The 12,500-nt window shown below is 41.7% G+C and overlaps 1 protein-coding gene across 4 annotated transcripts in view; it reads left to right on the top strand.

Moving 5' to 3' along the window:
• LOC123518707 (polypeptide N-acetylgalactosaminyltransferase 14-like) overlaps window positions 1-12,500 on the top strand; it is a 126,291-nt gene that overhangs the window by 98,012 nt on the left and 15,779 nt on the right. For all 4 annotated transcript variants that reach the window (XM_045279707.1, XM_045279706.1, XM_045279705.1 and 1 more), the window contains exons 5-9: window positions 498-565; window positions 1,819-1,884; window positions 6,168-6,289; window positions 10,434-10,521; window positions 11,583-11,667. In XM_045279707.1, the coding sequence (XP_045135642.1) occupies window positions 498-565; window positions 1,819-1,884; window positions 6,168-6,289; window positions 10,434-10,521; window positions 11,583-11,667 (429 nt within the window). The remainder of the gene's footprint in view (window positions 1-497; window positions 566-1,818; window positions 1,885-6,167; window positions 6,290-10,433; window positions 10,522-11,582; window positions 11,668-12,500) is intronic.

Here is a 12,500-nt window from a genome sequence, read left to right as displayed (position 1 = left end):
TTATTATTATTATTATTATTATTATTATTATTATTATTATTATTATTATTAGTATTATTGGTAGTAGTAGTAGTGGTAGTGGTGGTGGTGGTGGTGGTGGTTATTATTATTATTATTATTATTATTATTATTAGTAGTAGTAGTAGTAGTAGTAGTAGTAGTAGTAGTGGTAGTGGTGGTGGTAGTAGTAGTAGTAGTAGTAGTAGTAGTAGTAGTAGTAGTAGTAGTAGTAGTAGTAGTAGCAGCAGCAGCAGCAGCAGCAGCAGGAGCAATACGATTTGAGTAGTAGCATCAACAACAGCAATAACAAGAACACCACCACCACACCACCACCACCACTACCACTACCACAACCACCACCACCAGTCCCCGCAGATTCCCTCTCACTTCACCGCCTTTTTAATGTGACAGTTTCGCACATGATCAAGTTCCCAGGCCGTGTCTCTCCCTCACCGCGGCCACAGATTGTGTTTCACGCCGCGCCCTTCACTTTGCAGCATCCTGAACCGCACTCCGCAAGACCTCCTCGAGGATATCGTGGTGGTAGACGACGCCAGTGACGACCGTGAGTATCTTGCCTCTGGGGGATTCCTTTGTTCTCATCCTGCACTCTCAAATTAACCCTCTTCTCAGGTCTTTGCATAATTCTATTCTGACTGATCTTAAACTCAACACTCTTCTCAAATTTTGTATTGTCCTTTTACTAACTGATCCTAAATACAACACTTACTTCCTGGTTAATCCGTTACTGAGTTATCCTATACTTCTCAAACTTTGCCTTCATCTTTTCTCCCTGATTCTAAACACAATTTTCTTCTTAAATTCTGGATACTTTTACTTTGCACTCTTCAGGGATTGGTATCTTCATTAGTCCTTTTTTTAAGCCATTCATCGGTGCTAACTCAGAGCCACTCCTGCATGAAAAACATCCCGCCTTTGTCTTGAGTTTCGTGGCCTGTCTCATGTTCAATAGTCTCATGAACAGTGACAGGAGTAAGGCATTTCTTTTCTTGCATTGGTAAACACGTTAACGAAATGAATAGTGGGTCTCACCTCTTCTTCATGACCTCATACGTTAGTGGCAAGAACAAAGAATCATTAATGGCATATGAAGATTGGACATCCTCTCAGTATCCCTACACGTGAAGTATTCCATTTTATACAGTAACGGGAATGAGGCATCGCTTTTAACTAATGAGCATCCAACACGCCAGTGAAGCGAACACTGCAATTCCTTATACTTCACGCCTGTCTGGTTTTAATTAGTCAAGGAGAGATAAAAATTTATATGAAGACTGAACCTGATTTTTCTTTTATGATCTAACTCACATCAAACGCCTAAATGATGCAGAACATGTTATCACTTTCACTTCTACTTGTTAAATCTTGCCTTAACTCCTTCAGTAGCATGACACGTTTTCATATTCATTCTGCTTACTATTTGGTGATTTTATACGGTTTCAGATACTTATGTGGAGATTAAAATAGTAAAGATTCTGGCCATTAATTTTTTTACTCTATATAGATTCTTCCTAGTGCAAATAAAATGGTCTAATCGTACACAAAATCAAGGTAAAAAAGCGTCCTAGTACAGAAAGGGATCAATAACAAAACACTATAAGACTTTTCCTCTTGTTCTAGCCAGTTTTAAACACAACACTAACTAGACATCGAAAAACCCATCCATTTCATCCTTTTTTTCACTTTCCGTAGGTGTCTGTATAGTTGTAGTTTTAGTAATGTGAACTGAGACTTATGGCGGTGAACAAGTTAATCAAACATAATGCAAGGTCTTCTCTTTTCCCTCCATTCGTGCAGCCTCCGATGGACTGCTGCTGGCGGGACTCCCCAAGGTGCGCCTCGTCAGAAATGAGCAAAGGCAAGGTGAGGCACATAACTGACTGGATGACTGCATGACTCACCCATTAACTGCATGACGCACACCCAATACACATTAATTACACCTAAGCATACCAGGATTTACTAAACACCGTGTCACCAAGTCTGCCATTAATCTACACACGTGAGAACACCCCTACATGGTAACACTGCCGATGAATGACGCTCTCACCCACTGAATGGTTTACTCCTGTATTCAGAAACGCCTTGCATTCTCTCCACGACAGTTTTCCAAGGCCACAGAGACGAGTAGCCGGGTTTTCAAGACAGTTTCTCCTTATAATAATCCAGAAAACTTGTCAGCCCATCACCGGGAATAATAAAATACTCTTAGAAAACATGAACATCACCTAAAGCCTTTGGAAAGTAGTGATGGTAAGAGAGCAAAGGGTTTAAGAATACTTGTTTTATTAAGAGAGCGTCGGAGGGATACCAATGAAGACACGGGAAAGAAAACTGTAGTGGTATATTCTTGAGGAGAGAAGAGAGGCATACATGTGGTGAACAGTGATGGAAATGGAGGGACAGAATAGGTGAGGAAGAAAGAAGAAACAGGAAAGAAAGCGGCATTGGTAAGGGCCTATAAAGAGAAGGAAAGAGGCATGTGGAAAATAATGATGAAGATGGAGCCACTGGACAGGAAAAGAAGAGGAAAACCAAAGCAAAGGTGGAGTAAAAGTGGAGTAAAAGGAAAGAGAGAGAGAGAGAGAGAGAGAGAGAGAGAGAGAGAGAGAGAGAGAGAGAGAGAGAGAGAGAGAGAGAGAGAGAGAGAGAGAGAGAGAGAGAGAGAGAGAGAGAGAGAGAGAGAGAGAGAGAGAGAGAGAGAGAGAGAGAGAGAGAGAGAGAGAGAGAGAGAGAGAGAGAGAGAGAGAGAGAGAGAGAGAGAGAGAGAGAGAGAGAGAGAGAGAGAGAGAGAGAGAGAAAACTAAGACCCACACAACCCAGCCTGGTGGAAGAAAGCTGGCAAAAAAAAAACCGAGACAAAAGAAATCGGCCCTACAGAGATACGAAACCAGATGTCCAGGGAAGGCGTAAGATACAGGCAAAATTCTTCCAGTGAATGAGCAGGACAGAACACGAATGGCTATGGGTTCCAGTTAGATAAATGCAGATTTGAGGAGGAGAGAAGCCGAAAACTGGTTCCCAAATAGGAGAACAGATGAGAGGGACTGGCATGGTAGTCAGGTAGTGCGCACCAACACGATAGAAAGCTTTTAAGAGAAGGTTAGATCAATTTATGGATGGGACGTAAAGATAAGGCGAGCGAGGATGCCTTGTGTAGGTTGACTAGCTTTCCTAATATAGTGTTGTGTTCGCCGGGTCAGCACGGGCCACCTCAGGCACGCTAACCTCGCCGCGTGTGACTAATTACCCGAAACTTTCACCGGCCAGCCTGAGGAGCGTGGCGGACACTGTTAACCTCCCTCCACCAACACTCCGCTAACAGCCTTTGCACATGTTCCCACAACACGCAACGGGTGTTTATGCGTAAGGAAGAAGGTGCAGAGACTCAAAGTAAAGTGGTATTTATGTAATTATTCAAAGGTGACGTATATAGTATCCAGCATTGCATTTAACCCCTTGAGTACCATGACGCGTTTCCATATTTATTCCATATTTATTTAGTGATTTTATACAGCTTCAGAAACTTATGTTGGGTGATCAGAACAGTGAAGACTGTAGCCATTAATCCTCTGATCTCCATAGATCCTTCATAATGTCAATCAAAATATCTAATCGTACTCAAATCTTAAGGTAAAAAATGTGTCCCAATATTGAAGAGGTTAAGAGTCTTTGCACCTATTTCAATAATATGGATAAATAATAAGTAGAAGAAACTGTATATAGAAACTCAGACTGAAGGAACGCTGCAGGTATCTAAGTGACATGAGGATTAATGAGAGTGATGCAGACAAGATCCAACACGTCGTTTAACAACCTCCCTACATGTTCCCGCAGCACGCAAGGATTCTGTGAAGAGGGAAGGTGGTATGCAAACTCAGGGTGACGCAGGAGTGAAGCTGGTAACGAAGAGACAGAAGGGATATAGGAAAGGTAGTCTATTTAAGATTCTCGAGGGTTAGCGATCAGAAGAGAAAGGAAGTAACAATTGATATAGGAAAGGTAGTCTATTTAAGATTCTCACGGTTAGCAATCAGATAAGAATAAGAAGTAATAAGCTGAATAGAAAAACGAAAAAAAAAGAGAGACACAAGGAATATAGGAAAGATAATATAAACAAGATTTTCAGGGTTTGCAATCAGACAAGAGTAGAAATAAAAAATAGAATCAATAATAATAATAAAAGAAAGAGGTACAACGGATATAGGGAAGATGAATAATAGGAAGTAATGTTCAATAAATAAAAAAACAAAAAAAACGAAGAGGTACAGTGGATACAGGAAAGATGATTTAGACAAAATTCTTTGACTCAGCAATCAGAAAAGACTAGGAATTAACAAGCTCAATAAATAAAATAGGGTTAGCGATCGGAAAAGGCTAGGAACGAATAAAATGAAGAGAGAGAAGCGGCGCAAGGAATACAGGAAAAGTAGGCAATATGAACAAGATTCTTAGAGTTACCAATCAGAAAAGAACATGAAGCAACAAGTGAACTAAATAAGATAAAGGAGGCGAAGTAGCACAAGGAATATAGATAACGAAGGCAATGTTGACAAGGCACAAGGGATATGAAAGAAAGCAATATAGACAAAATCTTTAGAGTTACCAATCAGAAGAGAATATAAAGCAATAAGTGAACTAAATAAAAATACAGAAAGCGAAGTGGCACAAGGATATAAAAAAAAGCGATATAGACAAAATCTTTAGAGTTACCAATCAGAAAAGCGAGTGTAGGTTGGGCTTCCTCACTCGGGGCAACGGTTTCCTAGCGGGTGGGCTTTGAGATACGAGGTACCCTAAAAAATTACCCCCTTTAGCCCATAAATTCCTGTGAAAAGCCCACATGGTATAAATAAAAAAAAGAACATAAAGCAAGAAGCGAACTAAATAAAATAAAGGAGACACGCATAAAAACAGGTTCTCACACACGGTGGTATAGACAACAGAAACAGACACAGTTAATCAGGTTGTGAGTGGCGAGTTAATCAAGATACTTAAAACCAGCTACAGAAATTTATGGATAAGAATGATAGGTGGGTATGGGTATGAATGCTTAACACAGGGGCTACCACGTGTAGGCCTAATCACTTCTGGTAGGCTCCCTTTTGGCTTTACTCTCTTATTTTGAGACTATAAGAAAGAAACAAAAGCTTTATATTGTCTGTGGAGAAGCTCATTGTGGAAAAGTAAAGGAATATAAGACTTTTTCGGTCAGAGAGAGAGAGAGAGAGAGAGAGAGAGAGAGAGAGAGAGAGAGAGAGAGAGAGTGTGTGTGTGTGTGTGAGCATATAACAAGCGAGAATACCAAACGAGAACAAATAATCACACGAGCATTCCAAAAAGAGACATTCCGCCCACTCCACTCTAACAGATAACATCCTTCAGTAATTTCTGCCAAACAAGGGAGGGAAGGTTACGTGCCGGCGCTCAAAGGTGGACCAGCGGGGGGCGTGACCAGGATTGAGTACCTGGGCCCTATTACACCGCCCGGCTGACGAGAGGTTGCCCGCTTGCTCCTATAGACGACTGCTTCTCCTTTCATGACTCCTTCTTGCTCTCACAATTCTTCCGTCTCTGTTTCAATTTTTTCTTGTTTTTTTTTTTTTTTTATCCTTTTATCTTTTTTTCCTTCAATTTAATCCCGCACTTCTTGTTTTCCTTGCTTTTCATTTCATCTTTCCTTTTTTTTTCCTTCCTTTTTCGATCCCGCGTTTTTATTTTTTCTTGCTTTTTCATTCTCATTTTTCTTGTTTTTTCTTGCTTTTCAATTTTGTCTTCTTTGTTTTCCTTGTTTTTTTCATTCCCGCCCTTTCTGTTTTTCCTTGCTTTTCATTTCACCCTTCCTTTTCTCTTTTCATTGCTTTTCAATTCCTCCTTCAATGTTTTCCTTGCTTTTCATTCAACCCTTTCCTGTTTTTTTTTTTGCTTTTTAATTCCCTCCTTTCTTATTTTCCTTGCTTTTTCCTTCCCGCCTTCCTTTATTTCCTTGCTTTCCATTCTCACCTTCCCTATTTCCCTCAATCCCACCTTCCCTGTTTTTCTTACTTTCAAACACCGCCTTCTTTGTCTCCTTGCTTTTCCAACCCCACCTTCCTGTTTTCCTTTCTCTTGTATTCCATGTATGTTTCTAAATTGGTTGTTCGCAGGACTGGCGCGGTCGAGAGTGAGGGGAGCTGATTCTTCGCGTGGGGAGGCAATATTCTTCCTGGATTCTCACTGCGAGGTCAACCAGGGATGGGCCGCGCCTCTCCTAGACACTTTACGCCAGGTGAGCTCCACAGGCCACGTCAAGGGAGGTTGCTGTGTGTGTGTGTGTGTGTGTGTGTGTGTGTGTGTGTGTGTGTGTGTGTGTGTGTGTGAATGAAGAAAAACAGTAAGAAAATGAAGGAAAGAGGAAAATTTCATCGTTTTCAATATCTAAAAGAAGGAATCAAGGAAAAAAAGGAAAAAATACGTGGTATTATGAAGATTTATCCTAATGTTGTGCTGGTGATGGCTTTCCTATTCATGTGTGTGTGTGTGTGTGTGTGTGTGTGTGTGTGTGTGTGTGTGTGTGTGTGTGTGTGAGAGAGAGAGAGAGAGAGAGAGAGAGAGAGAGAGAGAGAGAGAGAGAGAGAGAGAGAGAGAGAGAGAGAGAGAGAGAGAGAGAGAGAGAGAGAAAACGCGTGTATATAAATTATCCACATTCCTAAACATTACATCCCCTAAACACACCCACCGACCATGTACTTTTAACAAGCCTTAGTGAAAACCGTCCCCTTTTTTCACGACAGTGTTCATGACCCAACAAATAATGCCACAAGAAATAAGCACGACGCCAAGACATTACCTCGTATTTTCAAACACTTCTGTGCATCATTTCTACTATTTCAAAAGGTTTTATTTAAATTTTATACGAATTTTCAAAGGTGGTTTTACGCTTCTAGAGGCAGACTGACAAGATTACTACATTATTAACTGGAGAAACACTCTTGAAAAACCGGCTACTCATCTCTGTGGGCTTGGAAAACAGTCGTAGTGAGAGAGCCAAAGTGTTTCTAAATACGGACCCTTGACTAATTCCCATACAGCCTTTGAAAACACTCTTGATGACAGAACAAAGCTTTGAAGAATAAGACTTGTACTCACAAACGCTCTTCTCTCTCACCACCACTATTTTGAAAAGCTATAGATATATTCGTGGCGTTTACCGTGTTGATATTCTAGAAATCTCACCAACTTGTCTCTAGAACCATAAAAAAAAACACTTTTAAAACAGGTTTAATCCTTTCAGTACCAGGACACATTTTCATATCTATTCTGATTAATATTTGGTGATTTTAAACAGCTTCAGAAACTTACATAGGGATTAAAATAGTGAAGACTCTGGCCATTAAACATCTGACCTCCATAAATCCTTCTTAATGTAAATAAAATCGTCTAATCACACCCAAAACTCAAGGTAAAAATGCATCCTAATACTAAAGGATAGGCTGAGAACATAAAAGTACTTCAAAATATAGTGGTAAAGATCTAGATAAGTGTGACGATGGAGTAACGGCGAGGAGAGATCAGCCAAGGCGGGGCGGGGTGTCTGTCTGCTGGTCGGTCTGGTAATGGCGGTTTCAGCTTACAGGGCACCGCGGGAACAAATGTCCTTACCCGGGTGTGGCTTTCGCGGTGATAAATATCCGAGAGTGTGGGTCGAGTTTGGAAGGAGTAGTGAGGGTAGGATGACGGGGAAGGAATGGGGGGAGTAGGTTACGGGTGGGAGTCATTTTAGGAGTTTGGGTAGATGGGTAGATGGGGAGCAGGGGAGAGGAAGAAGCCAGAATACGTAGAATGTGGATGGTGTTATGAGGTAAAAAGGTTGCGGTGGGGAAAGTGAGAGAGTGAGTTTGGAGAGGAGCACGTTCCCAGGCAAGTGTTGTGAGCCAATATTGGTGACACACGCCTCGCCTCCATTGCTCCTCACCTTATTTCCTGCGTGTGTTGAAGCGACGTTACTCTATCTCCCTCCCCTCTCTCTCTCTCTCTCTCTCTCTTTTCGTACACCTTCTACTCACATTCCCTCTTATCCACACACTCCTTCTCCATTTAACCCCTTCAGTACTGGGACTCATTTTTACCTTGAGATTTGTGTATGATTAGACCATTTTATTGACATTAGGAAGGGTCTATAGAGGTCAGAAGATTAATGGCCACAGTCTTTAGTATTTTAATCCCCCACATGAGTTTCTGAAGCTATATAAAACCATCAGACAATAAGCAGATTGAATATGGAAACGCGTCATGGTACTGAAGGGGTTAACCTCTCTACGATCAATCACTCAATCCAAACAACCGTCTTCCCTTCACAATACACAACCATTACTATACAAGTCTTCCCACTCCTATCAGATCAATACCACCAACACCCACACCCTACAAGCCTTTCCCTTACCAAGAACAACAAACACGCTATAGGATCTTTACAGTGGCAATACATTAAATCACACACCACTCAACCCTCCCGTCACACTATCTGGTGGCGTGAAAGCCTTCTATAGTGCTCTACGGTGTGTGAAATAACTTAGAAATGCTTTAAGGGACGTGTTTCTGATATGATGGAATGGGTGTGGACTGTCGGGCGTGGGATGTGATGGAAGGACAGGTAACAGAGAGAAGAGTAGAGATAATAGATTGGTTATGTGTAGGTACAGTGTGTATGTATTGATTGATTCTCAGACGCATGGATAGAGTATGGAGGACGGGAAAGGAGGAATAGGAAGTGAGGGAGGAAGATGAAGAGAAAAGGAGTGGATAGGTAAGAGGAAGTAAAGAAACGAGGGCATAGAGAAGAGAAGAGAAAAATAACTGAAGAGTGATTGACGAGGTGGGGTAGATAGAGTGGGAGGGAATGGAAGTGGTGGGTGTACTGGAGGTAGGGAAGATACAGTGTGTTGGAGTGATTGATTCTGAGACGCAGGGGTTGGTCGGGTAGGTAGAGTGGGAGGGAATGGAAGTGGTGGGCGTACTGGAGGTAGGGAAGAGAGGTAGGGAGGAGGGAATGTCAGGGAGAGGAGATAAAAAAGACGAGGTTATGTCAGAGAGGGTAGGGAAAGGTGAGGGAATGTCAGAGAGAGGAGGTAGAGGAGGAAAAGGTGAAGTGTGTCAGGCGATGTCGCTTCAAAACTAGAAATAGGGTAAAGAGCAACACTCCAAAGGTCAGGGAGAGGCGAGGCTCGGTGGGTGGAACAGTTGATAGTGGTGAGATGTAAGATTATTGCTAGTGACTATTGCCTTTTCATTAGCACCTTGTCCCATTTCACCCCACATGTCTTATCGTTTCACACTCTTAACCAATTAACAAACTTTTCCGCTCTTCATAGTATTTTATGGGGCCTTTTATACAACAGTAGTAACATGACAATAACAATTTCTCTTCTCTTTCCATCAATTCACCACTTCTAACATGTCCTATTTCACCCTACCTTTCTTATCGTCTCACACACTTACCAGTCAATTAACAAAACTTTCCCGTTCTTCATAGTATTTTAAGTAACCTTTTATACAGCAGTAGTAACATGACAATAACAGTCTCTTGTGTCTTCTTATCAGTTCACCACTTCTAACAACTTAAAGATCTTATACTTTCTTTCACAGTTATTCTATCCACCTCCCCAATGCAAGAGTTAACTAGTATTCTCGATCCTTCACTCCTTTTACTGTTATACTCGAAAACGCCTTGTATGCTTCTGTATTCCCGCCTGCCCGTAACTTAACCTATTCAATACCATGACACGTTTTCAAACCTATTCTGCTATTTGGTGATTACATACAGCTTCAGAAACTTATGTGGGGGATTAAAATAGTGAAGACTTTGGTCATTAATCTTTTAATCTACACAGACCCTTTTTAATGTGAATAAAATCGTCTAATCATAACCAAAACTCAATTGTAAAAATGCATCCCAGTACGAAAAACGGTAAATTCTTTCAAGAGAGGCTTTAAAAGACGTGATATCTGGATCTACTCTCTACTTCCGTGAGCCTTTCCTTCTCTCATTTTTCTTTTATCCTCACCAAAACACCTCTTATGTAGAAACACACCAATATCTCGTCTCTCCTAACAGGATCTCATCACAGAGTGGCGTGTGTCCAGTGATTGACTTATTCTATTCGCCTCCCCAATGCAAGAGTCAACTAGTATTCCTAATCCTTCACCTCTTTTACCAAAATACTCTAAAACTCCTTGCATGTTTCTGTATTCCCTGCTGCCCGTGACATAAATTCTTTCAAGAGAAGCTTTTAAAACACTTAATATCTGGATTTATTTTCGTAATAACCTTCTTGGAGACATTCGTTAGCCTTTCCTCCCCTCATTTTTCTTTTATCCTGAGTAGAACACCTCTTATGTAGAAAAACACACCAATATCTCCTCACTCCTCACAGAATCCTCGGAGTCTCGTGTGTCCAGTGATTGACGTGATAGACCAGGACACTTTCGACTACCGCGCTTCAGGCTCAGTGCTCAAGGGAGGTGAGTGAACAACATCCCTCTCTATTGCAGCCTCTTCATCCCAATAAGTCTGGGAGCAAAGTAAGAATGAACGAACTACAGTACTTGTATACGGAATAGTTGACGAAGGTTTACTGGTCAAGGGAGGGGGATAAGCAACGACCTGCTCTGTTACAGTCTGTTTATCCCTATCGTAACATTGTGAAAGAATGGATAGGTTATAGTATGTGTGTCTGGGAATGTCTGGTCAAAGCTTTATCGTTCAAGGAAAAGGAATGGGAAGTGTTCTCTATCTTAGTCTGTTCATTCGTTCTTTATCTCTTGATGGGGAGACGAACACCGACAGACAGACAGACAGACAGACAGACACACACACACACACACACACACACACACACACACACACACACACACACACACACACACACACATTCTTATACATCTCTTTCATGACGAGACAACAATTTCATTAACTCTGCATCACGCTTCAACATTCTTATTTGCATCATCATACTTTCATTCCTCGACTTGAGAAGCAAAGGTCCGCCAGTGACATTATTGCTTTGTGTGTAACGTGAATAGTTTAACCTTAACTGCTCATGGACGACAAGTAATACACACCAAGGACAAACAGAGGAATACAATGATCGCTTGCTTCACGATATTTCAAACAAGGGATATAATTGATTCGGAACAGCTCAAGTCATAGGAAGGAGATCAACAATAACAGGAGGAGCTTTCCATAGTTAGTCAGTTTACTTGAGACAGAGACCAGTAATCTTAAATGCTTTGCTCTCTCACCATCATCAGGCTTTAGTTGAAGATGTTTATGTTTTTAAAGGCATTTTGTTATGGATCCGGTGATGGACTGGCAAGATTTCTAGGAGATATGGAGAAACTGTCTTGAAAAACCGGTTGGTCGTCTTTGTGGCCTTGGAAAACTGTCGTGATGAGAGAGCAAGGCGTTTCTGGATACGGGTGAGTCTAACCTAACCTAACCTAACCTAACCTAACAATGATCACGAGACAGACAAATATACTGATCTTTCTTTTCTTTTTTCCTCTTACTCCTCCCTAAACAGGATTTGATTGGGGTCTTCACTTCCGCTGGGTGCCACTGACGGAGGAGGAGGCAGCTGCGAGAACCGACCCTACCTCCGTGTACAGGTAAGCATGGTGACTGGAACACTATTACGAGAAGTACGGGAAGAAATGCAGCGCTGGTAGTCGCGGCTGTGGTGGTAGTGGTGGGGGCGGTAGTGGCGTTGGGTTACATGCGAGGGAAGGGAGGTGTTTAGGGGAAGGAAAACATGACAACGGGTGAAGGGGAGGGTCAGATACTCGTACATTTGAGAAGAGAAGTGAAGCAGTAGAAGAGACGTGGAGAGCGGTCTGGCGGGGTGCAGGCGGATCTAGAGAGAGGGGTAAACTGCTCGCTACTTGACAACCTTACGTAAACAGTCTGCAGAGGGATTAGGGGTGCTTTTATTTGAGTCTCATCAGTGTCATGCAAGACTGTACGCACTGTTTTAACTCCTTTATTACTAAGACGCTCTTTTTACCATGAGTTTTGGTGTATGATAAGACCATTAGGGCATTAGGAAGGGTTTACGGAGGTCAGATGATTATTGGCCAGAGTCTTCACTATTTTTAATCCCCATGTAAGTTTCTGAAGTTGTTTAAAGACGTCAAATAGTAAGCAGAATGAATATGGAAACGTGTCATGGTACTGAAGAGGTTACGTTTGCTAAAGATTGTAAAGTTTCGAAGCCTCATCACAGTACACACTTGGCAGGATAAGCTAAACGGACTTGTGAAAGCGTAGTAGTGATTATAGTTGTCTTGTCAGTGTCATGCAAGACTACACGTTGGTCTGTCTGTCTTCACCTTACTGATTGTGTGTTGTATTTAGAGGCCGTGTGATACTGTTCCTTCACTTCCAAGGACACCATTCAATCAATACGTCTTTGGTGCTAACGATGAAATGAACAAGAGATATT

The sequence above is a fragment of the Portunus trituberculatus genome, chromosome 44, assembly GCF_017591435.1.
Source record: "Portunus trituberculatus isolate SZX2019 chromosome 44, ASM1759143v1, whole genome shotgun sequence".
In the NCBI taxonomy this organism is placed as follows: Eukaryota; Metazoa; Arthropoda; class Malacostraca; order Decapoda; family Portunidae; genus Portunus; species Portunus trituberculatus.
This window is presented reverse-complemented; position numbering and strand designations above follow the sequence as displayed.